The 26229-nt window shown below is 44.4% G+C and overlaps 1 protein-coding gene across 2 annotated transcripts in view; it reads left to right on the top strand.

The window, feature by feature from the left end:
* Positions 1-26229, top strand: part of ttll5 (tubulin tyrosine ligase-like family, member 5) — an 85913-nt gene that overhangs the window by 419 nt on the left and 59265 nt on the right. For both annotated transcript variants that reach the window (XM_035415453.1, XM_035415447.1), the window contains exons 2-15: positions 515-659; positions 4651-4757; positions 4870-4952; positions 5821-5927; positions 6416-6546; positions 6752-6834; positions 7641-7710; positions 8054-8138; positions 11957-12058; positions 13058-13149; positions 14974-15081; positions 22043-22124; positions 23827-23888; positions 26029-26120. In XM_035415453.1, the coding sequence (XP_035271344.1) occupies positions 601-659; positions 4651-4757; positions 4870-4952; positions 5821-5927; positions 6416-6546; positions 6752-6834; positions 7641-7710; positions 8054-8138; positions 11957-12058; positions 13058-13149; positions 14974-15081; positions 22043-22124; positions 23827-23888; positions 26029-26120 (1263 nt within the window). In that variant the 5' untranslated portion in view covers positions 515-600. The remainder of the gene's footprint in view (positions 1-514; positions 660-4650; positions 4758-4869; positions 4953-5820; positions 5928-6415; positions 6547-6751; positions 6835-7640; positions 7711-8053; positions 8139-11956; positions 12059-13057; positions 13150-14973; positions 15082-22042; positions 22125-23826; positions 23889-26028; positions 26121-26229) is intronic.

Below are 26229 nucleotides of genomic sequence, written 5' to 3'. Positions count from 1 at the left end.
TGCTCTTAGGGTCTTAGCTAGCTAGCACCAGTTAGGGATGCCTTGGATGAATTTACGTTAGCCAGCCGACGTTAATTTGCGTTGGTAAAAATGTTTTGAAATAAGTTCTCATTACTGCGCACTTTTTCGGGAAATGTTTGAATTGGTGTCCCTCCTGTAAGATAAAGTTTGCATAACGTTTTGGATATATTGTTCTATTGTGAAGGGCAAATTGATAACCAGGTTATCTAGCTAGCTAACCTTAACTGGCTCGTTAGGTTAGGAAATCCCATGTATATTAGACTGTTTGGCTGTAAGAAAGGCACAGCAAGAATAGAATCCAGAGTAAACTGAACAAATAACATCAAGGTGCTAGGTGATGTCAAAGTAGATGGCAACCCAACTGGCCACAAACGTTTGTGATGGGTCATCTAAATTGGGCGTCACAAGCAGTATGTCAGCAAACCTTGCCAGTTAGGCTGTTCAGCACAACGTTAATGACAAGTGCTTGTTCTTTGAACACACTGTTTTGTAGTTGAATGAGACTTGCTACTGTCGGCTCGAGATGACTGCAGGCATAACCTCAAAGAGCTGACATAAAGCAGATTCCGTCAGCAGAAAATGCCAGCCGCGATACGGGACACAGAGGATTACGAGTCCTCCTCAGAAGACGAACAAGAGTAAGTAGTGATGTTGTAATTGTGCATAACAAAGCCAGGGCTTCGTTTATACACATCCGTTTTCAACACCTCTTACAATGATTACAGACACTGGTTTGTCTTCCCTTGTTTTCTCGCATGTACTTAAATCCTCCGCCAACCAGAGGTCGATAACCTTTCGTTGTGCCTCGAGTCAATCAGCTGTTCCAAATGCACGGCTCCAGTCGTCTTCCCTAATAAACTAATTGGTGCCCTCCAAAAGTATGGGAACGGTAGAGCGAAATTAATTATTTTTTGCTGTATAGATAAGGCATTTGGATTTGAGATCAAAAGATGTATATGAGACAAGAATACAGAAAATCAGCTTCTTTTTCTCCATGGAATTTTGATTTACATATACATATGCTTTACCATTAAAGAAAAATCTGTTTTTGAGTTGAGTCCCCCCATTTTCAGTTGTATGAAACAAAGTTTACAGATGAACTTAAAACTAAATCAAAGCAATAAAGTCTACTATTTGGTTGCAAGCGGTAACTGCATCAAGTCCACAACACATTGCTATTACCAATCGTTTGTTATCTTCTTTGGAAATGCCTTTCCAAGCCTTCACTGCAGCTGCTTTCAATTTATCTTTGTTTTGGGGTGGGGGGGGGGGGGGGGGGGGGTTCTGTCTTCAGTGTCCTCTTCAGCTAGACAAATGCATACTCAACTTCATTTAAATCAGGCATCTGACTTTGACAGTCCAAAACTTTCCATTTTACCCAAATGATGAATGCTTTGGTTGCGTTGGCAATGTGTTTGGGGTCATTGTCCTCCAGGTTGAAGCGTCAGCTACATGAAGCTATTTAGCCATACAAAATCTGTCTGTACACTTCCAAATTCATCCTACTTATACCATCCTCTGTTACATCATCAATAAAGACAAGTGAGCTTGTTCCAAAAGCAGCCATTCACACCCAAGCCATGACACTACCTCCTCCATCCACAGATGAGGTGGTATGTTTTGGATCATGTGCTGTTCCTTTCTTTCTCCACACTTTTTTCCACACTGGTTTTCCATCTCTTTGGTAAAGGTTTATATTGGTCCATCTGTCCATAAAACTTTGTTCGAGGACTCTCAGTATTTTTTGGTGAATTCTAATCTTGTCTTTAGTTTTACTGCAGATGAGAGGTTTGCATCTTGCAGTGTAGCCTCTATAATTCTGCACTTAAAGTATTCTGTGTATGGTGGCTTGTGATATTTTCACCCTGCCTTCTGGATACTGCTGGTAGTGTTACTGGCTGTTGTTCTAGGGTGTTTCTTCACAGCTCTTGTGATTTGTATGTCATGAACTGCAGTTGTCTTCCTTGGGTGACCTAGGCTATATGGTGTTTCAGAGTACATATGGTTTCACGACTTTTCAAACTGCTGTACTTGATATACCCAGTTTTAGTGCTATCCTTTTCAATGAATCCCCTCAGTTTACAGATTTGTTGTTCTTCAGTCATAGTTAGTCCTCTGACCTTCATGATGGTGTATGCCATCCAAATGCAATCTCCACAGATGAAAACAAAGTCTAAAACCAGGACTAGACACTCACAGCTGCTATGTATGAACAATCCATGCAAAAAGAAACGCCTGACAACAGTTACCACCTGCCATTCATCCTTTAACTTACTGTTTCGCAACTGAAAAAACTCAACACAGAAACAGCCTTTTATATAAAATGTTAAAACATATATGCATATTATGTCTGCACTTTTGTCTCATATTTATCTTTTGGTCAAATCCAAAGTATATAGCAAAAATAACAAATTTTGCTCTACTGTTTTCATATTTTTAGAGGGCACTGTAGGAACTGAGTAAGCACAGACAATGGTTATTTGATGTTTGCATAATTGTATTTGTTACTTTATTGTTATCTTTACATTATTCATTTTTTAATTGCAAGTTGTGCAAAATAAATCTGTGTAGTGTACCAGGCAGATGCTGTTGCGCTTGTTCCACAAGTAGCGTGTGCATTGTAGTGTATGCATGTGATGTTCCATTCATGTTCACTTTAATTTCTTTCACTCTCCCCACATTAGGTTAACTAGTTATTGTTATAATAATCATAACTGACCACTTAGTTGTATAATGTGTGCTGTTGACTGTGCCATTATGGTGCCTGCAGTGACACCTGGAGGATAAACATAAAATACAAGTTTAAATCCCTGTGGGTCATACGATAGACCAATTGGTGGCCCTAGGTAAAATATAGACTACACAGCATCAAAAGCAGTCATTGCTAAAGTATATCTGCAGCTAGTATCTTTCCACAAATTAGACCCTTCAGTATTCTGAGAAGAAACTTCTTCTTAAAAAGGGTATTTTTGTTAACTATAGCTATCACTTTTTGGCTGCTTTAACTATCATGATCTTAGTTTTGAATTGGAGAGACTCTTAAGCTTCAGTACTTTTCCCATTGTGAAGCCACCATGTAAGCGTGCTTATAATGTGTGGTGTCAGTTATCACAGACTTGTGAATTATTAATGTCAGATGTCTTAGTAGGCTAAATGTCCCACCCCAAATCAATTTTTTATGCAGTTAACATTTGAAGTTAAACATTACATAATTAAACAAGTCATTTATCATATGTAATAGGGTACATTTATTCATAGTGATGTAGGTTAATACTAATATTCATGCAATCCCTGCCCACAATACTGTACTTAATTTTAATTTCATCAAGTTGTATGACAAAAGTTCTGTTGTTGCTTGGTTTATATACGTGTGACATGACTATCTTAGTGCTCTGAAGTAGTATTTTTACCAAATTAAGTCAAGGACATCAGACATCTCTGTTGCCTTGTTGGATAATGATTTGGATTTCCTGAATTAGATTGCCAGTTTAAAGCCAAAAGAATGGAAATGATCCCCGTGTAACCCCTGAGCCGATATCATGCGTAGGCAGACTATTAGGGTTGTGTGGGTGTTTTCCAGCTTAATGTGAGAATGGGATCTCTGATCTTATTAAAAGTATTTACTACCTCCAAGTAATATATTTTTACAAAATGTGTGTGTGTGTGTTTGTAATAAAGCTATTTGTTATAGACTGGTCTGCCTGTTGAAACTATGAGGGTGGCAATAATTCTGGACCTGACTATGTACACACACACACACACACACACACTCTCTCTCTCTCTCGCACACATATACACACACACACACATTTTTTTAAACACACATTTGTATATAATAGTCTTTGAATAGACTTGCATTTTTTGATTTTCATTAATTTTATTCTATGGATAATATTCTATTTTAGAATGTGACGACTGCAGAAGGCACTTCTGTTCCTTCTTGCCACTTTGGAATTGCTTGAGTTTGCGGAGTTTGTGTGAGGTCTCTATTACTGCAGGTATACTTAATATGCCTTCATGGCTCAGTGATTTTCTCATCTAATCAGTAACAGTCAAGGCTGATTGCTCTCTGACCTCTCATTGTGTCACTGTATCTCCGTCCTCTTAGTCTTGATGCATCAGCTATTGTTGGCTGTGAGGTCCTATCTGACAAGTTTGTTTTTAGATAAATACCACAGCAACTGAACCTAGAACAGGCACTCAACAATTTCTGGAGGTAATGTTTCTTCTGATTTCTGGCACCATGAGGTAACCTGTTCTTAGCGCATCTATGATTCTCTCCTAAGATGAAAATGAACCTGTGTTAACTGTTTTATTTTAGGACTTTGGGAATTCCTGAGGGCATTTATTTGCACAATTGGAGACTGTAGTTCTAGAGTACGAACTATAACTGAGTTAATTAATGGCAGCTCACATTTGAATAGAATTGTGAATTTGCGAATATAATTGAAATTTCAGGTCTTAATGAGTCTTTTAATTAATGTGGTTAAAATGGAGTTGGCCCGTAGCCTTTGGGGTTTACCGGCCTTGCATTGCTGTCTTTGGTGTCTGACAGTCCGTTCAGGGACTAGAGGTGATGAGGAAGTCCAGTTTGGTTTCATTGTAAATTCCAGTTCCTTCTTGACACAGGGACCACCCATGCATCGTCTGGTGTGGCATCAGCCGGAAGATGCCAGTCCTGGTTTTCCATGCCGAAGCCATAGTCTCCAAAGATGGGAACATCCGCTCCGTTGGGGGTAATGGCAGCTGCCGTATATGACTTGAACATGCAAGCAATGTAAAGCAGACTACAGCAGACTCACTGGTGTTTGTGGTACGTGGAAGTCCATTATGTCTTCATTTTTGCAGAGCGGTATAACCTGGCCTACAAGATTGTCCGAACTGAGAGCCGGCTGGTGCGCGGTATGCTGACCAACCACGGATTCCACGAGGTAGACGGTCGATCGCCTACGCCTGCCACACCAGCGCTAAGATCGTCTGCTTACGGACAGACGCTCCTCAAAGGAGATGATGTTTCTCATAGTTGGTGCTTATGACGTTTGTGTGTAATTAATGCTCTCTGTAACGACAGCAGTTTGACTATAATGAGTTCAGCCTTTGTCTGTCTCCATTCCTTCTGCCTTGTGGGCCAGAGATGAGGCACTGTATTGAAGACAGGGGTTGTGGAAAAAAATAGACCCTTGGGTTGAGGGACAGGCTTCAAACAACGCTTACTGTTAATTCCCTTTTATTCAATTTCAGTGCTTCTCGACTTCTTCTGAAATCGTCATCAAAGGCACGCTGATGTCTGCCACAGCGTTTCCGAAGCCAAAGTTTAATCACTCTCTATTGCGAACATCTGGTTTTCTCATAGGAGGGGGCGGTTGCCAAATCTGCCTCTTCACAAAAGGGCACAGCGGGGCGGGAATTAAAAACAAAACATTAAAGTAATATGACTGTATTAAAAATAGCTGTCGAAACAGTATGAGAGCGCCTATATTCCTCCAAATAAACAGCAGGGGTATCTGATTTGAGTAGCAGTTTCATGTCTCCCAGCCAAGCTGTTCAGGATGATGGATGTCCGCGTGCACAGTCCAGCACTCATTGGAGTCCGCTAAACACACCGGCGAGATGTGAATATAGCTTGGCTGCATTTTGTGGGCGTGATGTTAGCATTCTTTGTTTGCTGCTGCACATCGTTACGCAGTAACCGCCTCCCTTTGGATGGGGGGGGGGGGGCGGTGGGGAAATTTGTACAGCGCATGTGAATATGGTTTTCCACTCTGCGTCAGCTGCCAACAGGGCTGTGTCTGCTTTCAGGTCCACCCAAACAGCAATGACTTTAACCTAATGTGGACAGGGTCCCACCTCAAACCTTACCTCCTGCGGAACCTGCAAGACTTTCAGAAGGTCAACCATTTCCCCAGGTGCGTCGGTGTATCCAAACTTAACACTTTGCTCTTGACCATAATGCATCCTTCGGACCAAAGGGGTGGGGTTTCAGAGGCAAATGAAGGCATCGGTGTGGCAATGCGATTAAGGTGCTGGGCTTGTGCCCATAAGGCTTCAGGTTCAAACCCCAGGCGGCAAAGCACTGTATCTAGTCATGTAAATAGACATGAGTGACTGCTGAGAAAAATAACAGAGAGTAAAGATAATATTTAGCTGACGGTAATATATTTAAGTTAATTTATAAAAGTGATGCCCATTCCCTTGGATTGCATTATTGGTCCCTGGGCGTGGCTTCATCAGGTCTGTACAGTGATTTTGTGAACTTGTGATGCTTGTAAAACATGAAATGTATCAGAGTGCCTTGCATGCTGAGGCTGATTTGAATCTAGCTCTAGCAGTGCTCCCTGCCCTTCTGTGTTACTGTAACCGTGACCTCACAGCATGCGCTCTGCTTTTGTTCCAGATCATATGAACTGACCCGCAAAGACCGGCTGTATAAAAACATCCAGAGGATGCAGCAGATGCACGGCTTTAAGAACTTCCACATTGTCCCCCAAACCTTTGTGCTCCCCTCCGAGTTCCAGGAATTCTGCAGTAAGTGCTCCGTCCTCAGCCTCCCCGGGGCGGGGGATGGGGGGGGTGGGGGCTTTTAAAACAATACATACATTTAAAACAACAATGTAAAAAAAATGATTGGTCGCACCGAACAGAAACACAATAGGCTGCAAACGGTGGCTTCTGAAACCATTTCTTCTGAAGTTTTTAACCCCCCTCCCCCACGCCTTGCTTGCAAACCCAGGCTACTTCTCGAAGGACAGGGGCCCGTGGATAATAAAGCCCGTGGCGTCCTCCAGAGGCCGAGGGATCTACCTGGTCAGCAGCGTAAGTGAACCGCGGCGGGGAAGGGGGCACCGCGGCGAGCGTGCGGCTGTTTTCTCATAACGCTTCTCAACGCCAGTCCCAGCGTTCCAGGTCACGGTAACCTGCCCTTCCCGAGTGCGGTATTTAGTAAACCGTCGAGTCACAAATCCGCTCCAGGTCCCCGTCTTCCCGCCCGATCAGGTTACCGGCGAGAGCGTGCGAGCGCGAAGCGGAGGCGTGCTTGTAAAAACCGTAGGAACGTGCTGTAGCCGTGCTCCTGCTGCGAGAGTAAATGACATACTTAAAGGTGCTCGCCTGGGAGAGCCGTTTAATATTTTCTAAATGTTATTTTTTTGAAAAGTATTTTAATGAAATGGGCTGCTGGAGTGTTATTTGGAAGGAGGGTGTTTTGAGTGAACTCTGGCCAGGCCACAGTAGCTGCTGAGGTTTCTGCCCAGTGTCTCTGCTAATGGATTTTTCTGGAGCTCCCGTCTGTAAACAGACCGCTGATTGACTGAGCAGGATGAATCGGGGGTTTTGATGTCGATTTGTAAATTTGGCACAATGTGGAACGCCTAAAGACAAAGCTGTGTTGCCCTTAATGGCTGTGTATGTGTGTGTGTTTGTGTGTGTGTGTGTGTGTGTGTGCGCGTGTGCGCGCGCACGCACGCTTGCATTTATGCATGCATGACTGGTCCCTGGATTTCTCATTAGGTGATCGTCTTCCAAAGAGTAGGTCTTATACAGTATGTGCTTCACTTTGACACGGCCAACTCGTTTTGTCTGTTGTGTCCCTCAATATTGTGTGTGTGTTTTTTTGTGTTCAGCCAAACCAGATCCCATTGGATGAAAACATCTTGGTCTCACGCTACATCAGCAACCCATTACTGATTGATGGTAAATATGGTCACAGTCAAAACTAAGAAATATCCTCCATGCCCATATCATGTGCCATCGTACCAATTTACTAGTGTTGTGCCATTTTTTCAGGTTGTGTACTGCAATCTTGCATTGGTCTGACTATGTCGGTTGGTACTGATTGCGTACTACTGTTCAACAACATTGTGATGTGATGACAAGTTGCTTAAGTAATCATATCTCTACAAAGACTCATAAACCAAAAAAAACCTAATTTCTTCATGCTGTTGATGACATTATAACCTATGGTGAAAATGTGATCCATTTTGAGATGTAGTTTTTTGTTTGTGGTTTCCAAATTATGTTTGTGGTTGTCTTCCAGATTTCAAGTTTGATGTACGGTTATATGTGTTGGTCACCTCCTATGAACCATTAATTATCTACCTTTATGAAGAGGGACTGGCCAGGTGAGCTCACATCCATGCAAATTCCACTGGTATATTCAGTGTTTTACATACATAATGTCCAGACCAGACTGAACAAAGCTATACATATCACATTTTACTTAAATCTTTTTTGCCCCTTGAGCCTGGCTTTCCTACGATTCATACGGCCAGGAAATACTCCCCCCTTATTGCATTATCATCATCTTATATCAGAGCGGAGTAAAGCCTCTTGGCTTTGATAATTAGGGGGTTGCTGGGTGGCTCATTCGGTTAAGGCAGTGTTTCACAACCCTGGTCTTGATGACCCACTGTGTATGCTGGTATTTGTTCCAACCATAGTAACAAGCTCTGTATTGTAATGAACTGCTAATTGTTCTTAATGAGACTTTTTACATCTAATGAAGGACGATTTACCCTCTTAAAGCCACATTGTACCAGAAATAGCTCTGTATGCCCTAAAAAATACATGTCCCATATTCACAATCCCAGGAATTTCAATCAGTTAAATCAGCTTATGCTTTTATTTACTGTGCTGTTTGTACTATATTGCAAATAATTCCAATTGAAAGCAATTCCATTTTTATTTGTTTCAATTGCAACCGACAGGTGAAATCAGTTGTGTCCCATTTGTTGATTGTGTGAAAACCTGAAACCATTCATGTAAAAATGAATGGAGTTTACTGACAGCAAACGGCAAGCCAAACCTGCAAGAAATTAAGCACATTTTCATACACCTTAATTGAATTATAGCAACCTATTTTCAACCAAAATTTGTTTTCAGTTCGGTCAACCTGGTTTAAACAATATGATTGTGACATTGAGCCAAGATCACAACTGCTACAATGTTCTACTGAGTTGAAACAAAAACAATCGTGTGTGGGAGTTCACATTACATTATGTGCAATATATCTTTTTTTTTTCCCTATATTGTATTTCCTTAATATTAGCACCTATTCAAAAATATCTCTGGGATGTACAGGTTATGGATGTTCAACTCAATCCACCCAACACATCAACATAGGGAAATCGAACTATTCATGTGTCTGCGTTGTATTTCATAGGCTATGTCCTGAAGCCCAGTACACAAAACTAAATGCACGGTTTTCTACATGTAGGACATTCCAAATTAGGGTGAGAATTGGACATGTTCAGCCCCAGGGTGTTCACCAGATTCACGAGGAAGGAAATAAATTTGATAATTATGGCTGTGGAACCAGATGGAAACAACTGAAGAAAATCGGAGGAGAGAGCGGCCTATTCACAATTTGACTTAATTGATGAATTTGCTTATGTTTCAGGAAAACCTGTCCTTCTGTTGGATTCTGTTTTAGAGAAGCACTTGTTGGATTTAGCTTGACTTACCCCCTTCCTCTTCAATGGCCATAAAATAGATGTGGGAAACTTTCATTGTTGGTAAATTTGCAAGCATTAGACACTAGATGGCAGCAGAAACTTTTGTGACTAACTATCAGACAAGGTAACTTGACTGCAGTCATAGACAGTTCCTTTTTATTATGGGTAAGCAGAGTGGATATTATCTTCTTTTGGTTTACTGAATTGATCAACAACATTGAATTGAACGCAGAGTGCAATTGTTTCCTTGTTCTGATCTCACTGCTGTTGTATTGTTGTGACTGCTGCATACTGGCTCAAAACAGTTGATCTGGCCAGTTTGAATGAGAAGCCTTTTGATCAAAAGGTTTTTACCTGAGGTTTGGTTCATGAGCCAAAAAAGCGCATAAACAGAAGCCCTAACACAGCCCCTTGGCTGAAACTCTTCTGAGTAGAAGTGTATTTTTAACCTTTCGTCTGTTTTTATGTTGCCCTTCACAAGTGGTAACTGCTAGTAATAAGTCCTGGACGAATTCCGTTTCCCTGCTTTTATCTTTGACATTCCTGCGGGTTTGAAGGTATTCAGGTACTTGCTGCATGCCAAGGAATTCTCATAATTTCACATGCGGTGTCCACTCCTCTGAAACACGCAGTGGGGGGAAGATTTCGGTGTCCTGGCCTTTTCCCCGGCCCACAAAAGAGCTCCTTTAATGCTGTCAGAGTTCATTTGGAGCTATTTGAGGGGTCTGGCCTATTTGAATAATGCTCCCCTAGTTTTTTCCCTTTCTTTCACTTTGGTTCCAACCAAGGGCTTTTTTCTTTCGCAGCTGCAAAACTCCAGAAGAACACTGAAAAGACCTCATCTGTGAATGCTTGATAGACACACACACACACACACACACACACACACAATAATGCATATACTGTATATACACACATATATGTACATATACAGTAAGCTCCATAATGTTTGGGACAAAGACTTTTTTTTCCTTGATTTGGCTCTGCTTCACAATTTTAGATTTGTAATCAAACAATTGCACCTTTCCAGCTTTTATTTATGGGTATTTTTATAGACTTTGGTTTCACCATGTAGAAATTACAGCACTTTTTTATACATAGTCCCCCCATTTCAAGGTGGTGTAACATAGGATGTATTAATATTACTGTAAATGAAAGTCTTTTCAGCATATGAAAACTCATGTACAATTTGATTCAGATTTGGTGACTTGGCCATTTGATAAATTTCTAGTTTTTGGCTTTGAAAAAAAAAGTGTGTTGCCTTACCATTACGTTTGGGATTGTCTTGCTGTAGGATGAAGCACCATCCAATGAATTTGGAGCCATGTGGTTGAACTTGAGCTGATAAGGTGTTTCTATTCCCTTCAGAATTAATTATTCTACTGCTATCAGTACTTACATCATCAATGAATCAAGTGAGCCAGCATTACCTGTGGCAGCTATACATGCCCCAAACATTACCAGCCCTGCCACCATGTTTCACAAATGAGGGGGCTACATTGGACCTTGGGCAGTTCTCTTTGGCCTCAATGCTTTGCTTTTGCCATCACACTAATACAAGTGAATCTTGGTCTCATCTGTTTGGATGACATTTTCTTGTGGACTGATGAAACCAAGCCTGTTCTGCAGGCTCTTTTAGGCATTTCTTAGCAGTGTAACCTGCCTGTCTCCTGAAGACTTTCTGATCTGTTGGTCCGGTGGTTGAGGTTTTTTTTTCAGTATGATGGGAATTGTCTGGTTATCAACTGCAGACGTCTTCCTTGGCCTGTTGGGCCGGTTTCGATTATTTGATTGACTCCAGAGACAATCCGAAGCCAAAAATCAAGACTAGATACTGAAAGCTCTTATTCCTGCGCCTCGGACGAGCTGAACACACCTGACTAATCAGAAACACCAGTAAAGCCATTTTCCTCAATCATTATGGTGCTCTGAAATGGGGGACTATGTATAAAAAGTGCTGTAATTTCTACATGGTGAAACCAAAGTGCTTAAAAATATGCTCTAATAAAAGCTATCTGCAATCACATGCAAATTGTTTGTTTACTAATTGAGTGATTGTGAATAGTTTGATTACTAATCTAAAATTGTGGAGTACAGTGCCAAAACAAGAAACATTATCATGATGGAGGGAACTGTAAGTCATGGGAATATAATCTACATAGCACCTTGTTGCAGAACTATAAGAAAATGACCAGGGGATGGTGTTTCGTAGTGCCATGCTTCTGTGCATTTATTTGGGCTTATTTTGCAGTTAGATATTTTTATGTTAAAATTCTGTGTAGATTCCATGAAATAACTGTTTTTGGCTTTCCAAAACCTGAAATGGTGAAGACTGGTCTTTTAAGAGCTCTGTGCTCTTAAGACCAGAGTTATAGTACTTCCTATATGTTATGTCAGGAATCCAATAGCAGATCCATGCTTAATTTATTTGGTGGGGAGCCTCACATTAAAGAGTGAACATAATGTGAGGTAATTCTCGTCCCTAGGTTTGCGACTGTGAAGTATGACCGTGCTGCAAAAAACATCAAGAACCAGTTTATGCATTTGACCAACTACAGCGTCAACAAAAAGAGCAGAGACTACGTCAGGTAACCTGGCAACCCTTGCCCAGTGTTCAGAGTTTAATGGTTTAGAGCTTTGTCAGTGAGGTTATTTATCGTGTTTAAATGTAAGGTACTGACAAGTTGTCAGACTCTTGACATTGAAAGTGCTCCCCTAGAATGATGACTCTGAAGTACTTCAGTGAAGCACTGCTCATTAGCTGCAACATTGTTGTTTTTGGTTTTAGTCATTGGAGAAACTTGTCATTCAGATATAAATTATTTTCAGGGTCTGCATGTTTATGGATCATGTAAGCTCCTTTCACCAGAACTCTTGTACTGCTTGCGGTGTGGGGCTTTGCCAGCTATTCCTGTCCTCAGCTAAACTCGTATTTATTTTCCACATTGCCATCAATGTGATGAACATTTATTTCTGCGTAGTAGTAATTTTCATGTTCAAAAGTTGTCAAATTTTATTTCAGGAATTACAGGATACAATTGCAAATCTAGAATGTTTAAATGATTCCAAACAGATGTGTATTAAGATGTTTGGTTCTATAGTATTAGTAATGTGCATGCGTGCGTGTGGGTTGCTGCTTATATTTCAAGTGTGATTATGTAAATTTGCTTTTCAAGTATTTAAGCATGTAAATGTGTCACTGTATTCATTGCATTGCTACTCTTGTGTTTGTCAGCCTTGTCTTATATGAAATGTGCTGCTTTCACGATCTCATGATTATGAAAATGGCAATCCTGGCATGGGTGCTGTGGTTATTTTCATTTACATTGACAGTGATGCTGGAATATGTTGGCAGCAGCTTGAAGGTAGAATGACGGAGTGGCTGAAACATGCCCGCTACCTAAATGTACATAAATTGCATTTCATCTGCATTCTGAGTGGTAACAAAATATTTTTTCTTGGAACAGTACCATGTGTTGATGTGCCAGGACAGCCGTCTGCTTGTCGGTTGTGCAAAAAAAACAAAAAAAAAAAAACGGGGTGGGGCAGTTTGACAGACAGGTCTTACATCTTGTGTTCATTTTCAGCTGTGATGACCCCGAAGTGGAGGACTATGGGAACAAATGGAGCATGAGTGCCATACTGAGGTACTTGAAGCAGGAAGGGAAGGACACAGCATGTGAGCAAGCTCCTTTTTCTCTCGTCTCCTTACATGGCTCAGAAACGTAGTTTTAGAGGTTGCATGAGAAGTGCATTTCGGGCCAGTGTTGGGTCTCATCTTTTTCATACAGGCTAGAGTCATTATGTACATTGGCACAGAGTGCGAGTTAGGCTAAACTTTCAAAGTGCCGTATTGGCAACAAAGAAATCCACTTCTGATGTGAGTAGTGAGTAGGCCACCGTTGGCCTCTCCAAAGAGAATACACGTTAAGATTCGAGCCAGAAAAGTGTCTGTGTTGGTTTGTTCTTTGATTGGTGGTCTCAAAGATGGTCCTGACAGTGGATGCACTATGGCACTTCCTGCCTGGATAAGCCAGTTCCTCTGGTGGAGATGGTCCTTAAAATACCTTCAGGTAGAATCGGGCCGTGCTGCTCTTTCGGGGTAATCAGCGGCAGAGCTTCTGTTCACATTAGTGGCAGTGACCTTGCTTTGGAGGGGAATGAAAAGCCATCTGCTTTTGGGCGTCAGCAGGGTTTTTCCACCGCCTGCCTGAGTTAAGCACATTTGAACATTTGCGGCTGGATTCTGTAGGCGACCAATCGGATAATTGACTGGAAACATGAGTTCTAGAATGTTCTGACACCAAGTTTTTAAATGTACAAGGCCACAGAGAAGGTTGTAGTCGGTTTAGCAGGCTGCGTTAACCTGTGTTTTGTCAGTGAACTCATACTTCTGTACGTCTTCTGCACACAGCAGAGAAGCTCACAGGTTATTCCACTTTACATTCTTAGAGATACACTTCACAGAAGCACTTTCACATACACAGTATATGAGGCATTTTGATTTATGACTTTTATTCCACACTTTCACACGTACTGTAAATTACTTCTCAAGATCTGTTTTTAAACAATAAGTAAACCAGTGTTATTTCAGTTACGTTGAATGAAAAACCTCTTCTCTAGGGTTGAGGAACCAAATGGCTGTTTTTTTCTTTTTGCTGCTGTTGGCCTGTAGTTACCAATGTGAGGCTTGACTAGATTTAGGCTTGTTTTAGTTTAGAAGTTGCACTGGGTTGTGCTTCATGAATCGACTTCCAATTTTATGCCCACCCTCAATCTGTCCACTGGATTTCACCCGGAGAAGCCACCTATCTGCAGGTGGCCTTGCTTTTGATTTTTTTTATTTCCCAAAAATGGCAGTACAGCCAGATTCTGTCTGAAGACCCCATAACTGTGGAGGGCATTGTGGAACTCGCTATATTTGTGTAAAACAGGGGTGGCCAGCCCTAATCCTGGAGCACCACAAAGTGTGCTGGTTTTTGTTTTCACCACAAAATGAGCGAGACAGTTTAGGCCTAAGATACCAAGTGAGGTAAGTTAACGATAAGTGAAACCTAGAGATTATATTTTGTAGCTTTCAGTACAATGTACTGTGCATCCAGAAGAAGAGTTCTGTAAATTCATTATCTATGTGAACAGTGAATCCAGTAGCTAATATGGGGGGCATCAATATTTGTAAACTTTGGGATTATCAGTAGCATGCTTGAAATGACCTCCCAGTGACTTCTAACCAAGTCATTGAGCCATGTGGTTTAAATAGGAAATAGTGTTAAGTAATTGTATTTTATTGTAATTGATCAAGTCCTGAGTAACACAGAAAACCAGCAGACCCTGCAGCTCTCCGAGTTCAGGGTTGTCCACCCCTGGTAATATAGTGGGTAAACCTCCTAGAAAGGCTTACAGTGAACAGTTAGGCAGGCCCTTCTACATTGTGGAGGGGACCGTGTTCAACATGCTTGAAGGTCCCCATTGTGAATTGGACCCCGCTCTCTGCCTTCCCCAGTGCTGATGGGCCAGGTGGAGGACCTGGTTATCAAGGCCGTTCTGAGCGCCGAGCTGCAGATTGCCACGGCCTGCAAGATGTTTGTGCCCCACAGAACCAACTGCTTCGGTAAGAGCGCCGCCGGGCTCCCCGTACACATTCCGCCATGGCCTCCTGCCCCCTTTGTTTTCTTATCGCGGTCGCTGCTTCCCTGAATGCTGAATTCGCTGCCTTTATGCCCCAACCTGCTTCCTGAATGCCTCCGAAACAAAAGCCTCTGAACTCAAATGCCTTCCTGTTGGCTCCGGCAAAGAGGTTGTAGTTTTGAGCTGGTTTTCGCTCCGCGTTTAGTGAGTATTTTTTATTTTTTTTGGTTTGGTTTTCACCCTGAGTCAGAGCAAAAGAGGGGAACAGCTGATTGGGAGCCATTACTGCAGTTAGTGTTGGCACTAATGACTCTTACTTCTGAGAAGCTGGGTCTGTGTGCAAGAGGCCTGCCAAACTCAACCCCCCAGAGTGCCTCTGGAGAAGAAGACCCCACGATTCTGCGGGCTCCTTCGGTTGTAAAAGGCCTGTGAGTTGAGCGGTGATTGTTTAGCCTGCAGGGGATGTGTGGCAGAATTCGCCAGGCTGTCTGAGGATCTCCTGCGCGAGAGCGCAATGCGGCTCCGACTCGGAGGTTCAAACCCCCGAGCGGCCCACCGGGCGGAATGTCAAAGAGGACGTTCCTCGTAAGGGGGAAAAGACGCCGCCATCCAGCCCTCGCACAATATTTGCCTGTTGGCAGTACATCAGTGCGCTAACGGACGTCATGGTAGTGTTGGGCCTTCTGCGTGGGGGAGCGTGGGGTGAATGGGGCGTTGATTGTCACACGCACCGGTGCTTGAAAGAGTGGGGGGGGGGGGGGCGGTGAGGCGTGCCTGTTAAAAGCCTCGCCGTGAGAACGAGGCCATCGCAGGGCGGGAGAAAGAAAAGCACCCCCACGGTGAGCTCAGGTGTCCCAGCGGAACATTCTGGCAGCGCCTGTCCTTTCCCGCTGGCCTGGTCGCCCTCTGTCCAGTCAGGTGGACATGAATGGTTGCTAGGCAGAGGTAGCCCGGGGCGAGAGCGAGCGAGGCGCCGGGCAGATTATGCTGTCGAAGCTGGCATGCCGTTGCGTGGGTCCGTGTTTACGTTGCCTGTTCAAACAGCGCCGGAGATGGACGGCACTGCCAGCCAATGGGATGCAGTGCAGTGCAGTGCAGAGCAGTGAAGGGCAGGTGTTTACTCTGCAGCTGTGTGTTTGTGTGTGTGTGTGTGTGTGTGTGTGTGTGTGTGTGGGGGGGTGTGGTGTGTGTATACAGAGCCCTGTGCACACGCACACGTCCACGCACACACACACACACACACACACACAGCTGCAGAGAGAGAAAGAGAGCAGCAGCCAGATGTAAAGACACTCAGCAGCTTAGGCTACCGGTCCAAAGAAAACACGTCGCCTCGGTCAAGCAGGGCGGGGGTAATTTAGCTGAGGTTCAGCCACAGTTTATCTTGTGTGCGACTGTTCCCCGTTTGTGTGCACAGTCCCCATCTGTGACTTTCAACCACACAAGGCTGTACGTATCCTCTCATCCAGGCCGTAACATGGAGAAGTTCACGAACTGGCAGTGTTTACACTGCTCATCTCTGCCTTTCCCCCTGGGTAAAATTCAGAATCTAAAAAGACTGGAATCACCATTGTTTGGGGACACACTGGTTTAAGTAGAAGGAAAATATTTTTTTATTCATAAAATCCTCCCGTATGTAACGTGAGTGAGATTTAATAAAACTGCGTTCTTCAGTTTAGTTTTACTGTAAAAGCAGCGCTTTTTCCACAGTGGTGCCACTCGGGTGTTTTTCCCTCTGTGAATCTTTTTTTGTGTACGGCTGCTTTATAGTCTTTCAGCGTTGCCACCGTTAGCCGCGCTGTGCCAGCTGGACCAGCGGTTTGTCCGTTGTGTCATACGGATAGAATGACCCTTCGGAAGAACGGCGTATGAAGACGGACGCCCGGGTGAAATCCACGCTCCCCATCCTTCCTTCTCGAGCCCCCCTTTTTGCAAACGTGGTGCCCCAGGGCCGTGCCCGCTCCTGAATGGCTGGTGTCCGGAGGCATTTGGGAGCTAACTGTAAAACGTGATTTCAGCGAGAGCTGGCTCCGGACCAGGGAGCTCTGGCAGCGAGCAGCGAGCGCTATCCTGGCTCTCACATGTAGTCACCCACAGCACTAGGCCCTCTCTGAGCTCCTGTCAGCTCCCTTTAATGCCCTCTCTCCCCCTCCCTGCCTTTATTTCTCTTTACCCACCCTGACTCTCCCAACCCCTAACCCCCCCCGCCCCCTCCCCTCCCCTCCCCTCCCCTCCCCTTCTCTGTACAAACGAGAAATTAAATACAATGTTAATTCATCTTCTGAAATGGTCCCGGTCTCCGTCGCTCTGCACCAGTAAAAGGAAAAACAGATGTAGGCGGCGATACGGCGCGATAAGTGCGAGCGGGAGGACCGGCGCGGGCTCCTGCGGAACGGCGCTCATTGTTCGGAGCCCGCGCGCGGTTTCGTCCGCGCCGCGCGAAGGCGGCTCAAGGCCGCGGGGCGCATTGTTATTTTAATGTTCCTGTGCCGCTCGCGCCAGAGCCCGCTGTTCGCTGTTTCCGGAAAGGTTCGTTTCGCGCCGCGGCGCGCCCCTGGGTGACCCGCGCTTCCGACGAAGAGCGGACCGCCGCTTCATCGCTCCCGCTCGGCTCTGATGCGGGACGAGGCCGAAGCGGCGCTGTCGGGTTGTTTGAAAGTTTCTCGGGGAGAAATCACCGTGTGTTTGTGTGTTCGGGGGAAGGGAGAGAATGCCACCCATGTTGACTCTTAGGGCTTTGCGACGTGATTAATGGACGCCTCCTTTATTGAGGGATCGCTGATTAAGAGATGTTATTGCTAGGATCTGATCATCCAAGCCAAATGCCTGCTTTATTACACACGATACATTCCAGAAAACGGTTAATGAATTATGCCGTACATCGTCTGGCATTTCTTTTTTTTTTTTCTGGTAGCTTAAGAGTCAGCGGCATTTTTCAAACAGATCTTTGTTATTCTGTGTACAGAGTTAGCCATGAAGTCAAACTTTCTTTGCTATATCCCAAATATAAGAAATCCTTTTTCTTAAAATTGTTTATTGACTGAGCCCAAGCCTTGGTCAGGCAGAATTTGATTTATTGTTCACAAATTGGGCCAGTTTTGTAAATTTTAAAAAAATGTTTATGTCTCATGAATTTGTTTATGTGTTTACTGGTTATCCCAAGCGATTGTGACATTTTTGTTTTTTGAATATTTGTTTGTGTAGAGTCCTCACCAACATTAAACGTCCGTCTCCTCTCTTTAGCTGGCAAGTCTGAGAAAAGCAAGTGGTGACATTAATCCAGTGTCGTGTCATGCGAAGGGCGGTTTATTTGAAAACGACGCCCTGTTTAAAGGCAGTAACTCTTTATCTCTCCAGGGGGACGTTTTCTAGCAACCGACAAACAAACAGCCCAAACGCGCTAGGAAGACTTCCCAGCCTGTGTTTGGGCTCGACTGGGTAGCGCCGCCGTGCCGGGAAACCGCTTTTTGTAACTGGGAGGGTTTGGATCGCGACCCTTCGTCTCTCCTCTGCTGGTGCCACCCGAGAGAGACGCCCTCTCCCGTACTCCTCCCTCCTCCTCCTCTCTCCTCCTCTTCCCTCCTCTTCGTAGCTGTTTATTTTCCTCCCGCTTAAAGGCGGTTGTGAATATTTTGCGGCTGCATTAACAGCGCTCCCCATTAAGTCGTTAAGCCGCAGAACAAATGTGTCTGCAGGCGTCCCGGCGGGCCCGGGGGGAAAGAGACACGTCTGCTCCTAATTGGAGGAAAATGCTCAGCATATGGAAGCCTAGCTGTCCAGGGGTGGCTAAGGTGCCCCCCCCCCCCCAGTCCCAATGCTGCAGGCTCGCTGATGAGCCATTACGGGCCGAGGCCAATTTATTCCACCGTTCCGTGAGCTTTACGTATTTATTATGTTTGACCGGGTTTCTGTGCGAGAAGCGAGAACACGGAGGGGAAAAACCTCTCCTTTCTGCCTATCGACTACCGTTCTGGCTGCTGTTGTCAAAAACCCTCACCCATGTAGCGATCAACTGGCTTTTGCGTGCCGTCCAAACGCAGCGTGAACACGTTCAGCTAATGCGGTACATGTGTATTTTTTACGAACCTCTATGACCTCAGCAATACTACGCTGAACGTAGCAGCGCGAGCAATTAATGGATTACAGCGGATTAAGACAGAATTCAGACTCTGCCCATTTATTGTCTGTTCTTAACGTAAGTTAGGAAAGCAATTATGGAGTCGAAGCAGTGCTGACGTTTTTAGATTTTTAGTTGGTAAGAACTGCTCTCTGTGCAGTAACCGGATACTTTATGAAAACAACCTGAAGAGAAGGTCTTTGATTTCCCTTTACTGTGAGAGAGAGCGAGTCTTTACCTTCTGAGGTGAGGTTTCAGGCCGCCTCTGATCTCAAAGTGACGGAGAAGACCCAAGCGGAGAGTGTTTGTGAGCATTGGCAATGGCGTTTCATTTTAGACTGAGGGGTTCTTTGTACGCACGGGCCAACTTGAATGATGGTTATATAAATATATTCAAACGTACAGAACCAATGAATCAACTTTTGATTCCGGTGTTATTTTTCGGTATCGCACTTGATGTCCTGACACACACTGTGATTTTCTCAAATGTTGTTTTCAGGATAAAAAAAAAAGAGAAGTTATCTAGAACATTTGTCCTTGCAGTGAACAGCGTGACTGTTCTAAATGTCGACCTCGGGCCCTTAATTGATTTTTCCATCCCGGGTTTTGTTTTGAATTGGCATCGGGCGGCATTTTCCCCTCGGCTTTTTTGCGGCTAGCGCTTCGCCCCGTCCCTGTAAAAGGCCGCGGTTTCCCTGGGGGCCGCTGCTTTTCGGGACCCTCCCTGGGTGTGCGCGCCGGAGTGGCGGCGAGGGGGCGAGGGGCGAGCCCCTCGGTGGCGACGGGCCCCGTTTAACGGCCCGGGAGGGCGAGAAAGGGTGGCGGTGTTTGTACACAGGGAGCTCCAGACGCTTCAGTAAAAGGGCTTTATTGTTGAGGCCTGTGCCAAGCTGGCTTTGGGGCGGAATACACAGGGGCTCTCCGGCGCCAAGTCCCTCTCGCTCGGAAAATCCTCCCGAAAGTTTCCAAGCGTGGCTGGGTGAAGGAGAGGAGCACTGCCCTGACCCTATTGGCTCGTACTTCTCTCCTTCTGTATTTGCATGGGCAGCCACTGTGATGACCCCACTTGGAGGCTGATTTGACTAATCTGAGTTAGCATGCAAGGCCCTCTTTGTGAGTTACTGTTATTCAGGCGGTCATGAAGATGAGAGATTAGATGCAAGAACACTGAACTGAAACGCCAGCAGGAATTTTTCTTGGCTGTAAACGTCCAGCCAGTTAGTCTGCAAGTATTAAATGCTTAACTTGGGAAATTTTGGGCATTGCATACTGTGACCTGGTGGTTATTGAAATAATTGTTTTTTCAGATTAAATAAGATTACACCCTCAGAGCATCTTTGGTAGCTTTGTTTATGGTATAAAACCCTTTCCAAAAGGAATGTAACATCATGTAGTTTCAAATAGTGTACATGCACTACATGGCCAAAAGTATGTGGACACCTGACATCAAACATCTAAAATTATGGGCATTAATATGGAGTTGGTACACCCTTTGCTGCTATTACAACCTCCACTCTTTTGAGAAGGCTTTATACTTGATTTTGGAGCATAGCTGCAGGAATTTGCTTCCATTCAGACTGAAGAGCATTAGTGAGGTCGGGTACTGAATGGCTCACTGTTGGCTTTCCAAAGGTGTTGGATGGGGTTGAGGTCAGGGCTCTGTGCAGGCCATTTAAGTTCTTCCACACTAATCAAAAACATTTCTATATGCACCTTGCTGTGTGCCTGGGGGCATTGTCATGCTGAAACAGGAAAGGACCTTCCCCAAACTGTTGCCACGAAGGTGGAAGCACAGAACCGTCTTGAGCCTTCACTGGAACTAAGGGGCCTAGCCCAAACCATGAAAAACAGCCCTAGACAAGGGGTGTCCAGATACTTTTGGTTATATAGTGTATGTGTATTTTTTTATAAATGTCCTTTTCTCAGATGTTACATTCTGGTTGCTGTATGTGTAGCAGAATCACACAATGTAATGTCCCAGAAACAGTCTGCCTATTGTGCAGGATACGTTTGAAGTTTGCTTCGTAAAGCATCATTCAGGGTTCAGGGTCCAGGGTCATTCAACATGATCTTTTTCGCAGTAAGTTATCATTTGAGAATTTATTCAAGCCATTTAACCACTTAAGTATAGGCAAAAGGAAGATAAGTTGTTTTTTGCAAACACTTACCAGCATAGAGGGTGACAGCAAAAGTAATGTGCCCACAAGGTGTTGCCATGGCTTGATGAATGTTACTCAGTAACATATTTACAAATCTGTGAGATGTACGATAATGTATCAAGCAAAATAAAGGGTAAATCCACCTTAAATGCCACATGAGGCATGCCTTGCACCGTGTTCCTTGATGTTTGATCACTACAATAGAGCTGATGTGTAACCGAATGTAATACAGCCCATTTTCAAGTTTCTTTGTTGGATTCTTGTCCGCTGTTAGTGTTTGGTGTTTCAGTACTTAATAGGTTGATAATCAGTAGCAGAAACTGACCACGCAGTGAACGACCAGTTCATGAGATGAAAGATTTGGCTCCAGGAGTCTTTCTTCCCGCTGAGATTTATATAGCTCTTGAAAATTATGAGCTCTCTGATGCCTCTCCATCAGCCATCAGCGCAATTGGAACAAGGCTGCATCCAAGCCAGCGTCACAATTAGCGCTGTAAGAAATCTCTCTGTCTTTCCTGGCCAAACGGCACATGCCTCCTCTGTCATTCTTGGCCAGAAGGCAAATATTTCTTTCTCTCATTGCGGGCCAAACCATTCCTCGCCTGTTGATATGCGCAGGGCTGGGTTTTGTATGAGTGAGTCATCAGTGTCATTGTGTTTCTCGGCAGAACTCTATGGCTTTGATGTCCTCGTCGATTCCAACCTCAAGCCTTGGCTACTGGAAGTGAACCTCTCTCCTTCTCTGGCGTGGTGAGTGAGCCCTAGTTATGAACATGTTTTGTGTAATCGTGATAAATGCTGCCATGTTATGCAAGCTATTTTTTTTTGAAGGAAAAAATATTTTGCTAACGTTGGCTATCATGACCCATCAGGTTCATGGCTTATTTTAGACTAGCAAGTGAACATAGCAACACCATCACTTTGTTGGGTACCAAACTCGGTGACTAAATGGAAAATGTTTTATTGCGTTATCGGTTAGCTCTGCAACAACAAAAAAGATTCCATTGTTTTACCTGGATTTTTGGAGCCGACATTTTTAGTGTAGCTAACGTTATGCCTGTTTGTCATCCTGTAATCCTCCTTGCCGAGGAGTCGTAGCTAGAAATGCTGATGCGTGTTCATGGCGAGCTGTGTGGAGAAGCAGGGTGTGGGGGTGTGTCTCTTTCTCTGTGGGCAGGCCAATGGGTGTTATGATTTTCAGGATGTTTTCACAGCATTGCAACCGTTGAGAAAGTTGCCTACTGCAGCTTTAAGTAAAAGAAAAGATAAAGTTTTTCAGAGGTGCCGAGTTGCCCTGATAGATCAGAACAGAATAGTTTTTCATTCACTACCTGGCATGTTGCTATTGGGCACTGGCAGTAGAGTGGAGGGTACTCTATTCGATCCGATATAGCATTACTGCTTTAGTTAATACAATGGCTTGATAATAACAAATCAGAGCCTCAACTTTAAGTCTTCAACCTCAGCTATTTATTTAGCCAACACTTTGAGTGAATAATATAATATTATTAAATAATTGAATATCGTGGCAAATAAGAAATTTTGGGTACTCCCAATGCGTCAGCTGCTGCTATCATAAGGTGTTGTTGCAGTCTAACTGTAGCTTGATAATGCACTGCCTCTGTCCCTCGTGGCTGTATCCATGGATGTAGAGATGGCCAGGATACTGGAAAATGGCATATGCTTTTGAACAATTTTTGTTCAGAAAGAAATTGTTTTTGTTATGTGAATCTAAAAGGGCAGGAATGAGTCAGCTGTGTTTTTAGGAACATGCCTCTGCCTTTAAATCTATAAAACGTCTTCTGGTTAGTCCTATATATAGCTCTGTTAATTGTTAATTGCATGCAAGGAAATGGGAAGTTTTTTTTATTTTTACAAAATGTTAATAAATGGTACTCCGTTGGAATAAAGTCTGTCAGTTATTATCCGCTTGAAAAACAACCCTGTATTTCTTTCCAGTGCAGTAAATTCTGTAAATAAAATGTGACAGCTGTGTTTACTTTAACCCCATGGTTGACCAGTGCACATATTCAAAAGTGAATTTATAAGACATTTGTAATGTGTTAAAATATGAAAACAAAATCCACCATTTGCTTATAAAATACAATCACTTACTTCCTAGTCCATGGCAGTGCAAAGCCGGTTTTATGATGCTGTTAATGTGTTCTTGATGGATTCCAGTTTTTTATTTTTTAAAAGTGCTTTGTTCCTTACAACTCAGAATTAGATGTTTATTGTAAATTACATGTGTGAAGTTTGTAGTTCAAATTGTTTCCAACTTTTGAATTGTTTCCAACCTTTGAATTGTTTTCTACTTTGAGTTGTCGGTCATGGTTCTCAGGTCTTTCTTTGTTCCCTCAGTCCTTCCAAATCCATTGCAGACCAATGTGAATGAATTTTGGACGTTATTCAAGTGTTTTTAAAATTTGTTTGTTTGGTTTGTGGTTAACAGCGATGCACCCCTGGATCTGAAGATTAAGGCCAGCATGATCTCAGACATGTTTTCTCTTGTGGGTGAGTCTCACTCTTTGCACAGTTAATACAGTGTATGCTTAATGGGCTGTTTCTTTCCAAGGGGAAATTCTACAGTGTTTGGGAAATTGCTGTACGCTTTTTCCCAAGAAAGGGCAGCTTCTGGACCTCTCCATGCAGGTACCTGACTAATATTAAAGGTCATGGCTGCTAGCGCATAGCCGCCAAAAGAAAGACATCACTGTCGTTCATGGCAGGAAGCACTGCGTCTCTTGGCCGTTCACTGAGAAGCCAGAGTGAAATGTGGATCAGAAGTGACTGTAATTGCACCGCGCTCACATTTTAGGAACAGGCGGTCATGAACGTCTCCTTTGCTCGAGCTGAGCCGCTCTCGTCAGGTCCGTTCGTTTCGAGATGGCGATCGGGTTGCCCTCCTCAATCCTGGCCCCGTAGGTGAAATGCTAAAAGGGGCCTTTCATGTGATCCCGGCCTATCTGATGGGACGCGAGTCAGAGCCAAGGACGCTTCCTGCGCCGAAGCCAGCGCCACGGACAGAAGAGCTTCTTTGAACCCTCAAAGCCCTCTTATCCCGAGGCCGGGTTGCCAGGCGAGCCGCGGCCGTAAACTCCTCCGCTCGCGCTGCCGGGGCTTACTCCGTAGCCCCCGCCTGCCACAGAGGGCGACCGCGCGGGGATGGAAACTTGTCGGCCCTCATACCTTCCGCGCGCGGGATTTGGCCGGCGGCAGGTTCCGCCGTGCTCCGCTTTATTTCTGAACCGGGCGTCTCCCGTCTGTTAAGCCCTGGTCTGTAAATCTCTGCCGCGACAGAAAAGGGACGCCGATTTCTCCCTTCTGCTGCCCGGTGGCGCTTTTCAGCTCGCAGACAGTTGGGCATTGTTCTGAATGCTTCTGAACTCAGCTGCGTTAAGCACCGTCTATTGAGGGTAGTTAGGGAGCTACGCGATTGGATAATGGCACTGAATGAACCACAGACATTTCATTAGATGGCTTACTCAGTACAATAATAGAAGAACCTTCTTTTGGAACGGTTGCACCTTCTCTGTTCAGACAAAGAGAAACAGAATACAAAGCCTAATTTATTCACCCCAAGTAATACTTGGCACGCAAGCTGACAAATGCGTCGGTTGCCCAAGGCAGGGGTTAACACTGTGTATACAGAATATAGTAATTAGTATGTGTGTACCATGCTGCTTGTCCTCGGGTGGCAGGCTTTGTGCTTTGCTATGTAATAATGCATTCTGTAATGAGCCCGCAAGTCTGTGCCTGAATTGAGTTGTGTGCCACTTCCAACATTTCACCTCAGCTGTAACTTTAAACTCTCGCTTGTAATGCCACTCCCACGCACTTATCTATACATCTCCACAAGAATGTACAAACCACGTTTATACACTTTTGCTGCGGGGATCTAACACTGTGTATTAAAACCGCAATCTCCCTAGGCCTGATTCCATCCATCTTCATCTTCACTTGAACACCAACACTCCCCTGGATTCTTTATGTTTATGCACTAATCCCTTAAAATTTAATGCACCTTTGAATCATGATTCCAGCTTCATAATGCAAGATCAGCACATCCGTCTGATAAGCCTTCACCGTTACCTTTGGTCCTCCGGGGTTATTTTTTGCAGCTAATGACAAAGGGGGCCGGCGATGTGCGGTGCCTTCCCCAACATATGGCTTGCATTCTCATCCCAAGCAGCCATTAAGTGAAATGAGGGAATCATAAATTGCTGGTTATCTTTGGACGGACGCATTAGTGTCGGCTGGGAGAAAATGAGCGGTGGCGTGTAAAACATACCCCATCTATTATTCACCAAACAAACGCTGGCGCTGTTGGCTGATAACGCTTGGGCCGCGTCCCGGCCTTGTTAATAACGACAGCACGCTGTTAGCATTCATTTTTTTCCTCATGTGTTGCTGTCAGTAACCCATCAGATGCGTTAGCGGTAATTGCCAGCTTTTTGACGGGCGCGCAGCTAAAGGCTCTGTTCCTACCTGACGACTTGGAACGGGGAGCGCAAACAAGCCCTGGGCTGCGATCCCTCGATTCCAGCTGATGCCTCTTAATTGCGGATTCGCTGAAATGTGGCACGAGCTTGTCGGGTTCTGTCAATGCGGTGTGTCGTGTGTGAAATCAGTGACGGCCATCTTTTCCCTCCAGGGTTCCCCTGTCAGAACCCTTTGGCTCGCCATCCCCGGCCCGGTCGAGCTGCTCACGACCCGGGCTTCAGGTACCAGGCCCAGAAATGCCAGGTAAGTCCTTTCTTTCCCCCCTCTCTCGCATAGGCGAGCTCTCTCTTTGAAACGTTACACCCGCAGCTAAGCTAACGGCGCTGATGGCTCCAAGTCACGCACGGCTCTG

Source organism: Anguilla anguilla, chromosome 1 (genome assembly GCF_013347855.1).
Source record: "Anguilla anguilla isolate fAngAng1 chromosome 1, fAngAng1.pri, whole genome shotgun sequence".
NCBI lineage: Eukaryota > Metazoa > Chordata > Actinopteri > Anguilliformes > Anguillidae > Anguilla > Anguilla anguilla.
This window is presented reverse-complemented; position numbering and strand designations above follow the sequence as displayed.